The following is a 19,928-nucleotide window of genomic DNA, read 5'->3' as shown; positions in this document are numbered from 1 at the left end:
AAGCGCATTCAATACACGTTTATTGATCAGCAGAGATCAAATCTGTCGCCCTTTTAACAAAGGTCCAACTGAATGACCTTTAAATGTGAGATGTGTCAAAATCCAAAATGCCAAACAAAAGTCTCCTTACCTCTCGGCAGAGTCTCTGATGAGCTGCTGCAAATCCACCTCCTGCTTCCTCAGGGTTCCAAACGAAGACTGGCTCTCCACGCGGCTGCTGCCCCCCAGGTTCAGCTTGACCTTCCCCAGTGCGGTCTCCAGGGTTCCACTCACGTGGTTTGCAAACTTGCCCTCGTATTTCACAAAGTCCGACTCCACAACCACTGGAATGGAGGAGATGAGCAGAGGAAGCTAATGATGATAAGGCCACCAAGGTGTCTTGGGTCATTTAGCTTTCCAAGCCTGTGCAGAGCCCCGGAAAGCAGAAGGCTGGCACTCAGATGGAAAGCCGGCAGCCATGCTGTGTGTGTGGGCAGCACATGTGTGTGTGTGTGTGTGTATGGACCATGGGCACACAGTGGACCAGTGACCAGGGCTCCACTAGAAGCTTTTCTCTTTCATTGGTTTTCAATCCCAATATGTATAGAAAGGTGCACACAAAGGACTAATGAATAAAGTTAGTGCCAATTTAACCACTATCCAGGTGGATCAACAGGCCATTTTAAATGTGTACTTTTCCAGGGTGAAGACTGAAAGGGACTAGACAAAGAAGACACCTAAACAGAGAGAAAACAGCATCCCCTATTCTGGATGCACTGCGAGAGGATGGCCTTCCTTGGCCACCTAGGCCTCTCTGGGGGCATCTTGTCTACCCACCCACGAGTCTTGGAAAACAATCTCCGGCCCTTATTACCATCTCCAATCAAATTATTCCCTTGCCATATTTATGATTCTCTCTCTGACCTCTACCCAGTCATTCAATTCCTCATCATACAATTCCTCATCTCTGACTTCCTGATAAGGTCAGTGGACATGCCCTTTTTAAAATGATAAATGTCTGATCTCATATCTGAACTGTCAGCCTTCTCACATCTCCAGGTTTCTACTATTCTCTTTTGTAATCCAAACAAAAACCACCCTAAAAATAGTCTCTGTGTGGTGGCTCACATTTGTAATCCCAGCAACTTAGAAGGCTGAGGCAGGAGGATCCCTTGAGGTCAGAAGTTCAAGACCAACCTGGGCAACACCAGCTACCCTGGAGGCTGAGGTGAGAGGATCACCTGAACCCAGGAGTACAAGGTTACAAGTGAGCAATGATCATGCCACTGCACGCCAGCCTGGGTAACAGAGCAACACCTTATCTCTAAGAAAATATAAAAATAATAAATAAAAATAATAATTTTAAAAATAGTCTCCATCATCACCATTTGGTAAGGAGACATTAAGAGTCCACTAGGAACTTCACACTTGGCCTTTTCCATTGTCCTGACCCAAGGCTCTCCTGGGCTCCCGGCTGCCCTTCACAAGGGATTCAAACCCACTGGCAGTCTGAAAGGCTTCTTTCCAACCACTCACTGCCCCAACACCCATACTTCACCTACACTTCTTCCACTGCAGTCAAGAAAACCCACTCCTCAACCAGGGTTATCAGAAGTAATCACCGTTTAATCACCTTTGAGATTTATAAAACAGAGAATCATCTCCTGTACCACCAGCCCAAAAATAAGAATGGTGTAAAAATTTATCCTATTCAGGGACTTTTTCTGTTCATATCTCATGGAAAACAAACATTTTGGGCAATGCCTTGGGAAGAAGGGCAGAGCAGAGATAAAGAGGTTAGGATTCTATCCCTACTCTAATATTACTAACCGGGAGAATTTGGGTAATATTCATTTCCCTGAACCTCAGACTTTCATGAGCAATTTGGAGATAATTAATGATACCTACCTGATGGGTTCTGCTGCAGGTTTATACATGTAAGGCATGTAAGGTAGAGTCTCACACATAGCAAAGGCTCAATTTCTCCACTGTGTTTAGGCCACAGAAATATCATTTTCTAATAAACAGGACAGTCCTAGGTTCTACAAAGTACAGCAAAGACAGAAATTTTATCTTCAGGACACAGGTCTGGTCTTAGGCTTATTATCACTCCTGGAAACCCTGTCCCCAAGACTTGATCCACAGCAGGAAGGAACAGTCAAGATTTGTCTGTGTTCTGAAAAGCCGCTCTAGACACACCTCCAAAGAAGATGTCATTTGTGTACACTTCTGCATCAAGCTGTCAACTGCTGTTGGTGGAAGGGAAGAAATGAGGGGACCAACAGGCCATCACTTGGACTGCCAACACCAATCACCACCCTACACCCTTCACAGCCCTGAGCAACACATATGCCAGTGAGGCTGCGAGTGGGAAAAAATAACAAAGGTGAAGCATCCTGACTCTACCCAGTAGACAAAATAGAAGACACTTCTCATCACCGCCCTAACACCAACAGGACACAGAATCCAGGATGAGCTCTGACCCCAGATGAGCGTGCTCGGGGATTCTTCACATGCAGTGACTGCCACTGGCCTCACCAATCCAGCACAAGTCTTTGTGATCTTTCAGGACACCAGAAAAGAGGCATTTCACATCACAGAACAGTAAAACTCCAATTACTCAGGAGTTCCTGGTCTATTTTGTCGTTTTTTTCCCTCTTGTTCCTTTTCATATTTAGTTATTTCACCGTTCAATAGAAGTTCTGCCAGAAAGCACACAGATTCCTGAAGGGGAGGGTGATGTAAAATTAATATCAGTTCATTTGCCTATTGTGTGACAGCTCTGATGAGCTGACTGGAGACAGCACTGGCTGGAATCCTTTCCTGGAAGAAAGTTTGAAGATTATCTGTAAACTCAAATTATCTCCTCTACCTCTTTTTCCCTTTAATAGAGATGCAATCACAAAATTAGAGAATTCTAGAGCTGAAAGAGGATTCAGACATCATTTTGTCCAATAATTAAGAGCTGATGATATTTTCATATATCACCACATTCGAAAAAGTAATGTAGCAATGAGTAAGTACCAAGTGTTCAAAAAGTTTCCATCCTCTGCTCCAGTAATTCTCTAAGAATTTATGCTAAAGCTGTTGCCTAAAAAACTACAACAAAAATGCAAATAAAAATGCTCATTGCAGCCTTACTTATTAATCATTATTATTATTATTATTATTTTATTTTGGAGACAGGGTCTCACTCTGTTGCCCAGGCTGGAATGCAGTGGCACAATCATGGCTGACTTCAGCCTCAACCTCCTGGGTTCAAGCGATCCTCCCACCTCAACCTCTCAAGTAGCTGGAACTACAGGTGTATGCCACCATGACTGGTTAATTTTTCTATTTTTTGTAGAGATGGGGTTTGCCACGTTGCCCAGGCTAGTCTCAAACTCCTGGGCTCAAGTGATTCGCCTACCTCGGCCTCCCAAAGTGCTGGAATTACAGGCATGAGCCACTGCACCCAGCCTCAACATTATTTATTAAGCAGTAAATTGTAGTGGTTAAGCAAATTAGGGTACACACACTCAAAGGAATATTACGTGTTTGTTGAAAATTGTATTTAAAAATATTTAAACCTACAGAAGAAAACTTAATGTTAAGTAAAAAATAAGGAGTATATAAAAATTATATACAGTGTATTTTCTTTTTTTTTTTTTTTTTTTTTTGAGACGGAATCTCACTCTGTCACCCAGGCTGGAGTGCAGTGGTGCAATCTTGGCTCACTGCAAACTCTGCTGCCTGGGTTCAAGCGATTCTCCTGCCTCGGCCTCCTAAGTAGCTGGGATTACAGGTGCCTGCCACCATGCCCAGCTAATTTTTATATTTTTAGTAGAGACGGGGTTTCACCATGTTGGCCAGGCTAGTCTTGAACTCCTGACCTTGTAATCCACCCGCCTTGGCCTCCCAAAGTGCTGGGATTACAGGCATGAGCCACCACATCCGGCCTACAGTATATCTTCAATTTCGTTATTAAAAATCAGATGCAGAGAAATAAAAGGCTACAAACCAAGTGTCAATAGGAATTAACACATGATGGTAGAATTTTTTATTTTTAAATTTTCTTCTTCATCCCTTTCTATATTTTATACTGTACTGTAACAATACATCTGACCCCATTTTTGATGTCTGACTGCTCTCAGCTTCTGAGCCCCCACTCCTCCTTCTCTTTCTTTTGCACATCTGGACAAGCTGATAAGAGATTCCAGGTGCTCTGTCCATGGTGTCAGTGAAAGCTCAAACCACATAAGCCCATCCCCCATGCAGGGACCAATGCCCATCTCCACTCACTAATCACAATAAAAGCTGAGCCCTTCTCCTTATCCCCTTCTCTGTGGCCATTTTTGGACCAGCTTTAGAGACTGTCCTGCTTTCCCCAGAAAGCATCATTATGTGAATAAAAATTTTCACACCTTCTTGATGGGTTTGTGGCATCATCAGTTCAACACCAAACCACATTTGGGGTAGGTGATCCACCCCACTTATGCTGAGTGGCCACAACATGTACAGTAAGCATGTCTTACTTTTATACTAAACCGCAAAATTATTTTTAAAAGGTTAAGCTATAATGTGTCACGTCAGGCCTGCAGAATTTTGTTCATTTTAAGAAAGGATATGTTTTTAAGATGACAGGCAAAGAAACAGGAGAATTCATTATAAAGTATCTAGACTCAAGGCAATACATGCATTAAAGAAGAATCATCGACCAGGCACGGTGGCTGATGCCTGTAATCTCAGCACTTTGGGAGACTGAAGTGGATGGACCACTTGAGGTTAGCAGTTTGAGACCAGCCTGGCCAATATGGTGAAACACTGTCTCTACTAAAAATACAAAAATTAGCTGGGCACGGTGGTGGGTGCCTGTAATCCCAGCTACTCAGGAGGCTGAGGCAGGAGAATCACTTGAACCCGGGAGGCAGAGGTTGCAATGAGCCAAGATCATGCCATTGCACTCCAGCCTGGGCAACAGAGACTCCGTGTCCAAAAAAAAAAAAAAAAAAAAAAAAAAAAAGAATCATCTTTTCTGAGACTAATTATAGAATATACCCAAGGAAACATACCTGGACTCGGAAATTGATCTTCTATGAGTACATCGCCAAGGGTGAGGGATAAAAACTGGTACTTGGGTCTCTGCCAGCACCAGAATCTCTTCTTTTTTGTCACCAGACTTAGAAGCTGTAACTTATCAGAGTCATTCAGATTTGATACTGCAATCAGGTCACCATCAGCATCAACTTCTCTAAGAAAATTCCTTGTTGCTTTGGCAAACATTTTGAAAGCTCCAGATTACCTGAAAAAGTAAAGTTATCCTAAAATCAAATAAGAAGTTACTATTTTGTGGCTTTTTTCTCTAAAATTACTGTATTTCTCCCTATTCACAACAGTTCACGTGAAAGAATATCTTCTTCCTAGAAGACCCTCTAGTTTGACTTTAGCTGATAATAAAGAACTCAAATAGAGATATTGAAAGAACATATATATGCCAGTCTGGATATGCTAGGTTGTGCTTCAGAAACAATCCCTAAATCTTAGTGGTTTATTACAAGAAGGGTTTATTTGTTGCTCATACTACATGCACAATACAGAGGTACAAGAGAGTTTTGTTTACTATGCTTATTCAGGGATCCAGACTGAAGGGAAAGCCAACATCTTGAACACTGTCAATCATTATCCAACAGGAAAGAGTTTTGGAAGGTCTCACACCAGCAATTAAATGATCTGGCCCCAAAGTGACACAAGGCAGATCGTTTATAACTTGTCAGAACTAGTCACATGGCTTCAACCAACAATAAGGGCAAGAAAATACAATTTTATCAAGAATCCGGAAGGCAGGCTGGGCATGGTGGGCGACACCTGTAATCCCAGCATTTTGGGAGGCCAAGGTGGGAGGATTGCCTGAGTCCAGGAACTGGAGACCAGCCTGGGCAACACAGCAAAACTCCAAATTAAAAATTAAAAAATTAGCTGGGTATGGTGGCACACAGTTGTAGTCCCAGCTACTCGGGAGGCTGAGGTGGGAGGATTGCTTGAGCCCAGGAGTTCAAAACTGCAGTGAGCCATAAGCATGTCACCATACTCCAGTCTGGGTGACAGTGCAAGATTTTGTCTCAAAAAAGCAGAGAGCTGGGAATATTTGTTGAACAACAACATACTGACTACCACAATAGATAGCTTACTTATGACTACTTATTTGAAGGGTCAAAGGTGCCTTTTCTCTACACTGTGTGATTTCTCATATTCAGATAATGAAAAGTAACTAGCTATGGCTTTTTAACCCAGAAAATAAAGGCACAGTCATACTTTAGCAGGAGGGGAAAAGAAGAGACACATTGGAAGATATAAAAAGGAAAATATTACATTCAAGAGAAGCAGTATAGATTAATAAATGCTGTTGGAACAATGGGCTAACCATCTGGAAAGGAAAAAACTCAATTCCTCTCTCATACCATAAATAAAGCCAATTCCCAATGAATTCAAGAGGTTTCTCTGAGGAAAAATGAAACTGTGAAAGTACTAGAAAAAATAGAGAAATATTTGTACAATCGCAGGATGAGAAGGGCCTTTAGAAAGACAAACGGCAAACAGAAAATAATTGTAACATTTATGACAGGGAACAAAAATGCTTAACATATTTTTTAAAAACTTTTATAAATCAAGTTTTAAAATACTGTACTCCAAGAGAAACATAGGCAACAGGTCTAAACCATTCACAATACACAAATTGCACATAGCCCAATATAGATATACACACGTATAATAAGTTACCACATACAAAAAGAGGAAAATAACATTTTTACAAACTATCCATGGTCAAAATGAAAAGCTCTAATGCACAAGAACTGTGTTTTATTTTTGCTTGCACCCTGGGGCTTGGCACAGTTGCATAGTCACACAGCTCTTAGGATTTAAGAGATGAGAATAAGCTCAGACTTTAGCTCAATCCACTTTAACATGAATCTCTTTTAGGGCGTGGGAAATCATTTGTCTTATCGATCACTGATTCTTTTCTACAATATCTTTTCTTAGATTATTATGAAGCAGTAGCTACCTGACCCTGTTCTTGTATATTAACACTAGGGACGAACATTTAAGGAAAAAATTCTAAAATATGCAAGGAAGTTCCTTTCTGATAAGGTGAACTGCAAAGCAGCATGACTAAGGATGCTCAGGCTATCATCTGTAATTTATCTGTCACTATGCTATGCATAAGAATCTTGCATTCAATGGAATACTGATTTATTTATTTACCAAATCATCAGCTGAATCATTCACTAATTTTTCTTGAGTACCTACTATACCACTGTGTTTAAGCACTTAGGATACAGAGACAAAAGATAATTTCTCTCCTCAATGAGCTACTAGTTTGGTGGCCAGATGGACAAATAAACAGCTTAGTTTTATGTTAGCTGCTGGCAGAGATTGTTCCAGGGAAAGAACCAAGAAAAAGGCATTTAAATCTCATTGGAGAGAGGCATACTGTCACAGAAGTCCTCCCGAAGTCGATGACATCCAAGCTGCATTGTGTAGGCTAAGTAGAAGTAAGCCAGGCAAAGGAGCACTATATGGATGCTGTAGCTGAGGAGCAGCCATTATGAAAGCACAAAATTTGCAGGAGGTGGTGGAGGGATAGGGAAGACAGTGCCAAGCAAATGGGTTACCACTGAGCTTGAGATGGCCCAGGAGACAGTGTGTTGTATTGATCTGCCGTCCACCACTTTGACAGACTGGAATGACTGGTCAAGCTCTGAGCTTGACTCTTGCACTGGAATGCAGCATTCCAGAGTGGAGAAGGGCCAGAGACAAAGCTGGGGAGGCCCCCAGTCCATGTCCTGCCTCTCCTGCAGGGCAGCCAGGGAAGCAGGTGCCATTGGAGGGTGTGTGATCAGAATTATCCCTTAGAAAATCTTCTAGAAGCAAAATGGCAAAGGGACTGCAGGGAAGCAAGATTAGAGCTGGACAAAAATGACAATGCTCTGGACTATGTCAGTGGCATAAGGATAGAAAAGACACTGGTTTGGTGAAGGGTGGTGATGAAAGAAAGAAGGCTCCCTGGGGTGTCATGCTGATATCCCAGGTGCAGGCTGGGAGATGAGAAGGAAAAGTCAGTTACCAAGAGAGGGAATTCAAAAGGAACAGATTTACTTTGCCAAACACGGGACTGGGTCTCCCTGAGGGCCTGTGAGAACTCATCCTGCTAGTCCAGGAAAAGAGCCACAGAACAACTGCTTTAGTTTACCACTGCTGTCAGGATCTCCACTGTTATGGCTCCTATTCTTTTCTGGGACAAGCTGAAAGGAAGTTCACTCACGCACTTGCCTTCAGATCACACAGGTTTCTGTAGAAACCAAATCAGGCTTGCCATTAAAAAACAAAATAAAACCCATCTGCTGTGAGTGGGGAAACCTTTGTAAAGACACCAATCCTCCCCCACAGGCATTAGATGGTTTAAAAAAAAAAAAAAAAAAAGGAAACTCCTAAATTAATTTTTAATTTTTTTTTTCCATCTAACATCAAACAGCTAATTTGCCTTCTTGGCAGGGTAGGGTGCTTTAAGGAGAGTAACTGGAGGTGGCTATTTATTGCTTTGTTTATTAGACTCAGACTGTTTAATCATGGGACTCTGAGAATATTCTGGTGAAGTTAAAGTTGGAGGTTTCTTTATTACTATTACGTGTGAATTATACTTACGTGGTTCAAAAATCTAAATTATGTAAAGGATACACATTGAGAAATCCCATTCCTGCCCAGGTCCCAGCAACCCTTTCACTCCTCTCCCCTTAAGCCATATTTCCTTCATATTTCTTTATAGAGGTGTAGTTAAAAGGAGTCTGAACACTGCTCAGCATCTTGCTTTCTGCCACATACTCCCTTATTCAGAGGTATCATTGTGCATTTTACTTGTCCCATGTTGCTGACCACTTGGGTTATTTCTAAATTTTTGTTATATTAAAGATGTCCCCAGTAAATAGCCCATACAGATGTCCTCTTCATAAACAAATAAATGTATCCGAAGGGTAGATCCCTAGAAAAGAGATTGCTAGAACAATGGGTAAATGCATCTGTAACTGTAGGAGTTGTGCTATTCTGCAGTCTGACCAATAATGTACAAAAGTATCCATCTTAGCAACAGTGTATCATTAGACTTTTGGATTTTTGCCAGTCTGATAGGTGAGAAATGGAATCTCAGCCTAGTTTTAGGTTGTGTTATTTTAATACAAATAAAATCAAGCATCTTTTATTTTGTTGAAAGGCTTTCTGTATTTAACTGTATCCTTTGCTCATTTTCTATTCTTGCTTTTTTTGGCTTTATTTCCAGGAATGTTTGATATAATAAATCTACCAAAATATAGGCTAGGAACAACAGAGGTTATCATGCAGCATTAGGGGACAATACACTGCCACCATCATTGTCAAACACATAAGATAACTAGTCAGCCAGCAAAGATTAAAGAATATGGCCAGGTCCAAATGAATGAAGGATCTAGAACTCAAGTTGCCTGACACAGACAAGCACGGTCATGTCTCAGCCAAAAGTCAGACTCTGGATTAAAATTTTCACAATGCTCCAATTTGGGACAAGATGAAAATGGCCTCAGGAGACATCATGCTCAAATAGCTCATGGCCTAAGAACTCACTGCACCTCACAGTTGTTACATAGATCACCGGCTCTCGCACAGAGCCTTAAAAGTTATATTAGCGGCCGGGCGTGGTGGCTCATGCCTATAATCCCAGCACTTTGGAAGGCCGAGGTGGGGCAGATCACCTAAGCTCAGGAGTTCGAAACCAGCCTGGCCCAACATGGTGAAACCCGGTCTCTACTAAAAATACAAAAATTAGCCGGACATGGTGGCAGGCAGTAATCCCAGCTACTCGGGCGGCTGAGGCAGGAGAATCACTTGAACCTGGGAGGCAGAGGTTGCAGTGAGCTGAGATCCTGCCATTACACTCCAGCCTGGGCAACAAGAGTGAAACTTTGTCTAAAAAAAAAAAAAAAAAACAAAAAAAAAAACACGTTGTATTAGCAACAGTCCTTATTCACTTGTCTGTCTGGCTTCCCAGCTCAAAGCAGATGAGAACTAAAAAAGCCAAAGCACATGCAGTAAGGATATCCTAGCTCGAGTCAGACTCCTGGACAAGAGACCTTGGGGGGCAGACACCAAGAAAGCAAGACAATGACACAAAGTTAGCAAAGCACACAGCCAACTGGAGCCACAAGAATCTTAAAAATAGTTGCCAAGGTAATGACTGCAGGAGAAGATAACTATATTCACTACTGCTTGTTAAGACTGACTCAGAGTCATGCAATTATCTAGTTTTTGAATTAGAAGAGAAACCTCATTCTTTCTCACACTCCATTCAGGATTCTTCTTAAAAGCAGCTCTGTTTGAACCCTGGGCCTCTGCTTGAAGAGTTCTAGAGAAGAAACTTCAACATCAAAATACTCTAGACAAAGAAAGGAGCAACTGTTTGTTGAGTACCTGCTATGTTCCAGGCATGGGGCTTACTGCTTTATACACATTTCCTTATTTAATCTTCACAATAACTCTTTGAAGTAGGCATTGTCCACATTTTACTGATGAGGAAGCTGAGGTTCAAAGATGTTAAGCAACTTGCCCAAGATCACAGCAAAGAGAGAAGCAGCCCTGACATCTGGGAGCTGGCCTGGAACTATCAGGCCCTGGTGTTGCTGACCATGAATAATGTCACAGAGCATCAACATCACGCAAGGCCACTCTTGTCATGATAAATCAACATGAAAACAAGGCTTCTCTGTAATCATACCTGAACATGTTCAAAGCACAAAAATGATCAAATACCACCCCACTTCCAATCATTAGCAGTCCTGATGAGTGACTGCTGCTTCCTGACCAATCACAGCTATAGCCTCTCTCTGGCCTTCTCTCATTTTTGACGAGATTTAGGAGGATACTCAATCACAGAACTTCCCCTGCTTCCCTGACCACATCCAATTCAGAGCAAAGCCCTCTTTCCCCGAATCACCTACTACATGCCCCAAAATCCTCTGTCCTAACACCTCTTACTGAGACATCTCAGGGTTCCCCATGGTGTCCCTCACTGTAAGGAGAAATAAACCAACTTATTGAACTGTCAGTGTGTTCCTGGAGGTCTTTGACTGGAGGGGATTGAACATCACATAGAGAATCAGTGCTGAGCCAAGATTCCACCCGAGGTCCACCTGACTCCAAAGCCTGTGCCCTTGACCACTCTACTCTGCTGGCTCCCTGTTCAGCTTTTTTTCTGTTCTAATGTGGGCCTCATATGATTCATTCTGTAACATAAGTAAGTGCCCTTGAAAAGGTAAACCTCAGTTACGGTGGAAACAAAAATCATTGCTATGGAAGATGTGTCATTTCCTTTCTATCTGGGGAGATAAAACATGGCTGTACTTGTCTACTTGTCTCATTGTTAACAATTTCAGCATATTTTGAATTAGTTTTAGTTTTCTAGATAGCAAAGTGCAATTGGGTCTATTAAATTAGAACAAAGGTGGCATCTTTTATCTTCCTATGCCTACAGCCCAGTACCTGAGCTCATTTTTAATGAGAAGACAAATTAGTATTTCATCATTTCTTTCTAAAATAAAAATCGGTATGTGAACGCAATGATGGTCATAAGACAGGCATGAGCTCGAAAAGAGAGGGAGAGTGAGGCGGCAAAGGCTTCGGGGAAGTGGAGTGGGTAACAGAGGACAGTCTGGGTAAGAATAGAGAAGATGCGGTGTGGTGGCAGGCACCTGCGGTCTCAGCTACGGGTGGATGGGAGGATCCCTTGAGCCCAGGAATTCAAGGCTGCAGTGAGCTAGGATAGCGCCACTGCACTCCAGCCTTGGTGACAGAGCGAGACATTCTCTCAACAATAACAAAGAACCTAGCCAAGGGACCGTGGCTGGGGAGCTGGGCCCTTTCTCTCTCAGATCTACCTAATGGTCTGGGCTCAACTTCTCCTTTAGAAAAAGAGCTTGGTGGTGATAGATTGTGAAGACAATTTCACTCTCCGGCTGCTTCTCCAACCCCACAGCACTCCTTTCATTCCACTTGGATTTGGCCGCCTGCCTGCGTCTCGAGGACAGCGACCCCAAGCCATCCATCCCTTTCACTATCCCATTCACTATTCTAGACAGAGTAGACTCTGGAGGAGTGGGTGGTCGGTGTGTTCAGTCCACAACCAACGCTTTTCTAAGAGGTGCCCTCTAGTCTTTCCCCTCGGGGTGCAGACGGCAAGCGGCTCTGGAAAGGGTCAGAGGTCCTCAAATGGAGACCAAAGGAAGCCACGCGGGCATCTGTTGAGAGCCATTCCAGCGCATGCCGGGCACACCGACTGGGGCTTGGCCTCCTCCCCAAGCTAGGGGCCTTCTAGATACTGGAGCAAGGTGGATGGGGACTTTTTTCCGTCCAGAGAGACTGAACTCCGTATCTGCTCCGCGGCCCGCCTCCCTGCACACACGCCCCCGAGCCGGGAGAGCCCCCGAGCCGGGAGAGCCTCCGCAGCGCCCAGAGGAGAGACCGGAAGACAAAGGATGAACAAGTGGGGAGGGCGGGTGGGGGGTTGGGAGAACGAAAATACCAGCTGCGCTTGCAACATCCAAGGAAGGAAGTGGCAGCGGGGACGGGGAGAGGATGGGAAGGGGATGCTGACTGCGAGTTGGGGCGGGACGCGGTGATGGGAGGGGACCGGGCCGGGAATGCGGGAGGCGAGGGGAGCGACGGGACCTGCCGTTCCAGCGGCCGGGCAGCCAATCGATTCGTCTCCCCTAGGAAGGAGCGAGGGGAAGGGTGTCCCAGAGAGAAAGCACCGCGCGGCCTCGGCTGTCCCCGGCCCGGGACACCCAAACAGACCAAAGAGGAGCCGGAGTGGAGCCCGGAGCGGATCCCGCAGCCCGCGCCCGCCGCGCACTTACCCGCGCGCCCGCTGCTGGGTCTCCGGCAGCCGCGCCCCCTGCGCTGGCGGACTCGGAGGAGCCTGCGCTGGGCCGGCGGGGGGCGGGCGCTCGGGGAGGGCGGAGAGAGGGCCCGCCCGCCGGGACCTTTGCTCGGTCCGGGCGCCCCAGAGCCACGGGACTGGCCGCCGGAGGCTGCGGGAGGGGCGCGGGGCGGAGGCTGCAGCGGCGGCGGGCCCGGGGCAGACCTTCCAGAAGCCCCGGAGAGAGCCGCTGCCCCTCCTTCGTGCGACTCTCTGGGAGCCTGGCTGCTGACGGCCCAGGGCTCGGCCGGAGTCCCCGCGCACTTTTCGGGACTCACCCGGGAGATGTCGGGGCCTCTCGGGAAGAGTGGGCTGCGCCTGCCTTCCGCGGCCGCCTCGCCTCCTCGCTGCGCGGGACCGTGGGGTTTGAGAGCGGCGCCTCCTCGCGGGGCCGGACCCGCCACCCACATTGGAGTGTGGACTGACACCGCGGCTTCACGGTTCAACCAGGAAAGTCCAAGGCCTGTCCAGCCTGTGGGAGCCCCTAATGCCCGTGCCTGGAGTAGTATCTGGGTGTGTGGTGCGGCAGTGCTCACACTTAGGCCTGCCGCTCATCAGCGATTCATTCATGTAAACTCCACTCTAAGCTCCTTGAGGGCAAAACCAGGCGCTCTCACACACTGGGTGCTCAAAGAATACTGAACGAGGGAATCTAAGCATAGCTGGTGCTCAAACATTGCTTTCTGAACTGACTTAAATATTAGCTCTTTTTGTAACATTAGGACCAGCTGAAACCGATTAACCATTACTTAAGTTCTTACAGCGAGGCAGAGCCAAAATCTCCCGGGCATGTGCAAGAGGGAAAGCTTTCTAATTGTGAACACCACGCGCCCCGCAGAAGGCTGCATTGGCATCACCTGGGACTGGTTAGAAATGCCAAAAACGCCTGACCCGCCCCCAGGTCCAGAAGGCAGATTTGAGTTTTGCCTCTTGTCTCCTTGCCAGTTGACTGGCAATAGAGGTTTTTCTTTTCTCAAAAGCCTGTGCCACAGTTTGGTTTCTGTGTGCCTCAGGTTATGAGCCCATTGCTCAGTGACACTTTCAGTCAGTATATCATCTTCACTGTGCAATGCTCTCTACTAAGCTAAGAGCAAGGAGTAAGAGAAAATGAAATTTCTGCCCTGCGAGAGCTCACACAGTATGGAGTTGTGTGGCTGTCTTCAAGGCTGTTCGGGGAGGGCAGGTAGAGAAGCCCGGCAGCGCTTTCCCTTGGGCCCCCCTATGCTTTAAACATATCTCTAGATTGCAATTATCCACCTCACTGTAAAGCCTTTCCTGACTATCCAAATTAAAAGTGCTGCCCACCCACCCACGGGAACACCTCCTAGTTCCTCCTCTGCTTTATTTTTCTCTTTGCATTCACCACCATCTGATAGACTGTGTGCCTCTTACTTATTTCATGTATTATCCTCTCCTGTAAAATGTCAGCAGCATGAGGGCAGCTGGTCTGTTTTGTTCCCTATGCCCAGCACCTAGTTTAGGATTTGACACATGGTAGCTATCCAGTAAATAATTGTTGAATTAAGAAATGAATCCTTTTGTTAGTTTCTCCACCTAGACTGTGGGGCTGTACACATCCTTGCAGTACCTAGCGCAAAATAGGTGCACAATTAGTGGTTGTTGGATGAAGGAGTGGTTCGAAATGGTCCATGGTGGTAGGCCCCTGATTTGCTAATGTGATGAGATGTTGGACGAAAGAAAGAATCCCAGCCCTGTCAAGAGACTTTTCATCTATGCTATTAGTTCTCTATCTTCATAAAATTATATGGTGATGACTCTGGCTTGTTGTCAGAGATTATTGCATCCCCACCTAGGGTACTGACCTTAAGAATAGCCTCATAAACAGCATACTCATCAGGTTCCCACCCCAAAAAGCCCCAGTCCTCTATCTAGATAGTTACCACTTGTAATTCAGAGTGGGTGAACTTTTTGATGCAACAGTTACTAAGTGGCTTCAAATTCCGTCACTCTTTTTTTTTGTCCTGTCTAGTCTTTTAATTAAATGCCCGAGGAAGACAGTAATAATATCAGCTGCTATTATTTATGTAGCACTTTCTGTCTACTGTCACCAAGCATGCTTCTGAGTACATTACATGCAATGATTGGCTCATTTAATCCTTACAACTATTTGGGAGTTTCGAGTTACAAATGAGGGAATTGAGGCACAAAATGGAATGCTCACACAGCTGGGAAGAGACAGAGCCACGATTTTAACCCAGGTTGTTCAGCACCATCTGAGTTTTAACCCACCATAGGGTAGACTCTCCAGAACAGAAAATAGGAAGTGCAGTGGGGGTCCCCCCACCCAAGCAGTGTAGGAGCACGGTCTGTGTTGGGAGAGAGGGATGACTTGTGTTCAAGATCTCACCTGACCCCAGTCTGCTGCTCTCCCTGTCCAATGGTGGGGGGATGAAAAGGTTCTGGCACAGCCATAACTTTTTTAAAAAAATAGTTGTGCTTATTATTATTGTTAAATAGAGTATTTGAAGATTTCAGATGAACATATACAACATGGAAACTTTTAGCCCAATTGGAAAAAAGTAAATAAAAAGAAAACGTGGAACTCCAATCTTCTTATTTCATACAGATATATTCCCTTTGAGGAAATGGAGGGATATGGAAAGAAAATCTCACAGGAGATCAATTGGAGTGGTCCTAATGATGATGGTAAGCATCTGCTTTCAAAAAGATTCATTATATAAACAATGATTCAACTTACAGAATTTCTGAAACACATCTATTGGGTGTTGTGTATTTCCTACCCTATGCCTAGATTCTTGCTGAGGAAACAATATGCAAAGGGCAGCAAAACTCAATAAAACTCATTACCGGGATTTATTTCATAAATGAACACACCAATAAACCAGCTCTGCATGGCTGCCATAATTGCTTCCTAGTTCTTTGAGAACCACGTTTGGAGACCTGGACTCTTTCAGATGCATAACCTCTGCAAAGGAGAAAAACACAGACTTTGGATCCATCAGATTTGGGTAGAATCCAGCCTACCACTTACCAGCTGAGTGACTTTAGGCAAATTGTATAACTTCCCATTTAAAAATTACTTATAACATTGTCATGAGATTATATAAAGTACTCAGCCCATAGTAGCACTCAATAAAAATTAGTTTCCTTGCCTTTATTAATTACTTTTCAGCTAAAGTTGGCTTTAAATTAAGCCTACATTTTTCACATATGCATAATTTTGCCTTTTACCATATTGATTGCTTCCCAGAGGAACATAGCTACTAACATAAATTAAAATAAAATTTGGCATACATTGATATATATTTTAAAACTGATTTCATTTACTTCCCTAAATCCCAAAAGTGCTTTTTAAACTGGAGACTGTATTGCCAATGCATATTACTAATTACTGCTTTAAAATAAAAAGCTTTATAGAGGGTTAAAGCTTTAACTTCTATAAAGAATTAAATCGGTTTCTCTTGGTGTCCCAACCTTCTCTTATTCAATTGCAAGGCATGGATACAGATAGGAGAAGAACTGAAATTACTTGGCAGCTAGCAAATGATCAACCAATATTGTCAAAATCAAAAGTCTCAATGCAAATATTATTGGACAAACAAGGAAATGTGGAATAATTTGCTGTCCGAATTATCAACTGCTGTATAACAAACTACCCCAAAACTTAGTGGCTTGAAACAACAACCACTTTATTACATATCACAATTTTGTAGGTTAGGGCTTTGAGCAGGGCTCAGCTGAGTGACTCCTCTGTTCCTTGTGCACTGACTGGGGTCACTCACTGGAATTTAGCTGGTGAAGGTGAATGGCCTGGTTTGGAGGGTCCTGGATAACTTCACACACGTCTTTGCCCATTCGGGATGCTGTAATAAAATACCATAGACTGAGTGGCTTATAAACAATAGACCTTTATTTCTCACAGTTCTGGAGGCTGAGAAGTCCAAGATGAAGGCATCAGCAGATTCGATATCTGGTGAGATCCTGCTTCCTAGTTCATAGATAGTGACTTCTCAATGTGTCCTCACCTGGTGGAAGGAAAGAACAAACAAAACAAGCTCCCTGGGTCTCTTATAAGGGCACTAACCCCATTGATGAGGGATCCACCTCATGACCTAATCACATCCCAAAGGCCCCACCTCCTGATGCTATCACATTGGTGATTAAGTTTCAACATATGGCTTTGGGGGAACACAAACATTCAGACCATAGCATCTCACGTCTAGTGCACTGGCAGGGATGCCTTGAGGGTGGGACTGAACTTGAGGGTTATCAACCAGAGCCCTACATGTGGCCTCTTCATCATGGTGGTTTTTGGGAAGTCAGACTTCTTATAGTGGAGGCTCAGGGCTCCAAAAGCAAGTGTTCAAGAAAAAGAAAAAAGGCAGAAGCTACAAGTCTTATGCCTTAGTCTCTAAACACCCAGAACGTAATTTCCACAACAAGCCTAGATTCAAAGATAGGGGTGGTATATTCTACCTCTCAATGGGAGAAACAGCAAAGAATTTCCAGACATCTTCTATCTGCCGCCCTTGTTTTCATGAAAGAAAGTGGCATTACAGGATAGGCGCAGTGGCTTCTGTCTGTATTCCCAACAATTTGAGAGGCTGAGGTGGGTGGATCACTTGAGCCCAGGAGTTAGAGAGCAGCCTGGCCAACATGGTGAAACCCCATCTGTACTAAAAATGCAAAAAATTAGCCGGTGTGATGGTGCATACCTGTAGTCCCAGCTACTCAGGAGGCTGATGCAGGAGAATCACCTGAGCCCAGGAAGTTGAGGCTGCAGTGAGCTGTGATCATGCCACTGTACTCCAGCCTGGGTGACAGAAACTGTGTGTCAAAAAAAAAAAAAAAATGCCATAAAGGAAAGTGGCATTACATAAACAAAGTTAGTAAAAGCTTCTGTATTGTTTGTCCATTGTTCATGGAGAAACATACGTTATTATCAGCACTAAAGAAATTTGTGATGAAGACCAGTAGTCAGCCACCAGATGTCCAATTTACAGAAATATTCAAAGTAATATAATCCAGAGATATACAAACTTTTTTCTTCGGATTATCATTATTTTTAAATATTGTCCAGCATCCAAGTGAGCTATACCCAGCATAGAGAAATAAAGCCCATGCACCTAACATCTTTTTAACAAATATTTGTTAGTGACCTACTAGGTGCTGGGTGCCATATTAGGTACTGAGGATATAAGGTGACCAAGGAGAATGTGCTTCATGCCCTCCAGGTCTGTGGGCTTTGTAGTATAGTGGGAAAGGCAGACAGATAAACAATAAGGATAGAGGATGAGAAATACAATGGTCAGCTGTCCTTGTTAGGGTAAGCTAACTACTAAAAGAAACCCCCAAATTATAATGGCTCAAATACAATAGTAGCTCATTTCCTACTCGGTAAACAGTCTAACTAAGGTACTTCTAGGTTTTGGGTGGGGTTGGTGGGGAGGAAGAACCACAGTCCCCATTCCTTCAGGAACCAGGCTGGGGGAGGCTCAGCTCCAGGTTGCTGAGGTTGCCCTGAGCATGGACACCTCGGGCAGATACATAAGGAAAGAACCCGGAGACTCCCTCGTGGGAGATTTTTATGGGAGCGGCACTTTCGGGTACAGGATGCATTCCAACACTCCCAGTGGATGCCTGAAATGGAGGATGGCACCAAACCCAGCCAGGATCAACTGGAACACGTTTCTGCTCATGTCTTCCAACCACAAATTCAATGCCTTTTTTATCTTAAGTAAGCACTTACATCGCATGGTGGCCATAACATTTGCAGTTTGAGGTGAGATAGCAAAACTAGCACAAATTTCTTTTCCCTTCTTTAGTTTCACAGAGAGATTTGTTCTTGAAATAGATCTTAGCAACTTCAGCATACAATTTTTTTCTTTCCATATTGAGAACTTTTGCTTTTTCACTTAAAGGAAGTACTTTACAGCTTCTCTTTGGAATATCCCAATTGCCCGCATCATTACTATTGCACAGAGGGGCCATTGCTAGATAAAATAAGGGTGATCGAACTCAAGCACTGCGATGTCATGACAGCCAATCTGATAACCTAGACGGCTACGAAGTGACCAGCAGGCAGGAGTGTAGACAGCATGGATATGCTGGACAAGGGATGATTTGTGTCACTGGAGAGGACAGGGCAAGACAGCATGAGATTTCGTCATGCTACTCAGAATGGCACAAATTTAAAACTTATGAATTGTTTATTTCTGGAAATTTCCATTTAATATTTCTGGATGGAGATTGATCGTGGGTAACTGAAACCACAAAAAGTGAAACTGCAGATAAGGGGAGCCTACTGTACCTTCCTTTGGCCAGAAATCAGTCACAGAGTCTCTCCTAATTGCAAGACAGGCTGGAAAATGTAGTCTTTGTGCTCTGGAAAAAAAGGAACTGGGTTTCGAGAGCAGTGGCTGACTCAGCTTTGTACAAAATGATTTTAGAGGGCAAATAGGTGATGGCCAAGCCCAGAGCTTTTATAAAGAATCCCAACTAGGGTAAATCAGACAGCTGAACTGATTTAAATAACATATTTTTGGATTGTATAATACATTCTATTTTTTAAAATGAGCCTCTCTTAATCCTACACCTGATTCCAAGAGTTATCTAAGAATACATGGAGAGACTGGTGATAGAGTGGGTGAGGCTGATGTTTTCATCTATAACAATTTATTACTGATACAACTTCTTAGCTGAGTTATAATTGGAGGGGGAGTATGGGAATTGTATACACATTTGTTGTTTGGTAAGGTCCTTAAAAAGACTAATTGCAACGGAAAAAGCAATTTGGCAAGGAAAATTATCCTGGCATCTTACTCAATCTTGACTGATAGCTAAAAGCACCAGCGTAATAAATGTGTTTGGTCTGAATGATGGAAAAGAAAACAGCCCTGCAAGTAGAGCTTCTGTCACCTTAGGCACCTGTGATATCATGAAAGCTTTTGTTTCAAACTGTTGGTAGAAATGGAATTTTTTTCTAATACTATAT

At 43.9% G+C, this 19,928-nt stretch overlaps 1 protein-coding gene across 2 annotated transcripts in view; it reads right to left on the bottom strand.

Moving 5' to 3' along the window:
- The window catches only part of GSDME (gasdermin E), a 61,590-nt gene extending 47,953 nt beyond the window's left edge, over positions 1–13,637 (bottom strand). The window contains exons 1-3 of one of the 2 annotated variants that reach the window (XM_054494346.2): positions 13,231–13,637; positions 5,031–5,260; positions 131–323 (exon numbers count right to left, since the gene is read on the bottom strand). In XM_054494346.2, coding sequence (XP_054350321.1) covers positions 131–323; positions 5,031–5,241 — 404 coding nt within the window. In that variant the 5' untranslated portion in view covers positions 5,242–5,260; positions 13,231–13,637. Of the gene's footprint in view, positions 1–130; positions 324–5,030; positions 5,261–12,890; positions 13,067–13,230 lie in introns of those variants that run through there. The other variant, XM_054494345.2, reaches the window with a different exon arrangement.
- Positions 13,638–19,928: the final 6,291 nt, after the last annotated feature.

The sequence above is a fragment of the Pongo pygmaeus genome, chromosome 6 (assembly GCF_028885625.2).
Source record: "Pongo pygmaeus isolate AG05252 chromosome 6, NHGRI_mPonPyg2-v2.0_pri, whole genome shotgun sequence".
Lineage (NCBI taxonomy): Eukaryota > Metazoa > Chordata > Mammalia > Primates > Hominidae > Pongo > Pongo pygmaeus.
This window is presented reverse-complemented; position numbering and strand designations above follow the sequence as displayed.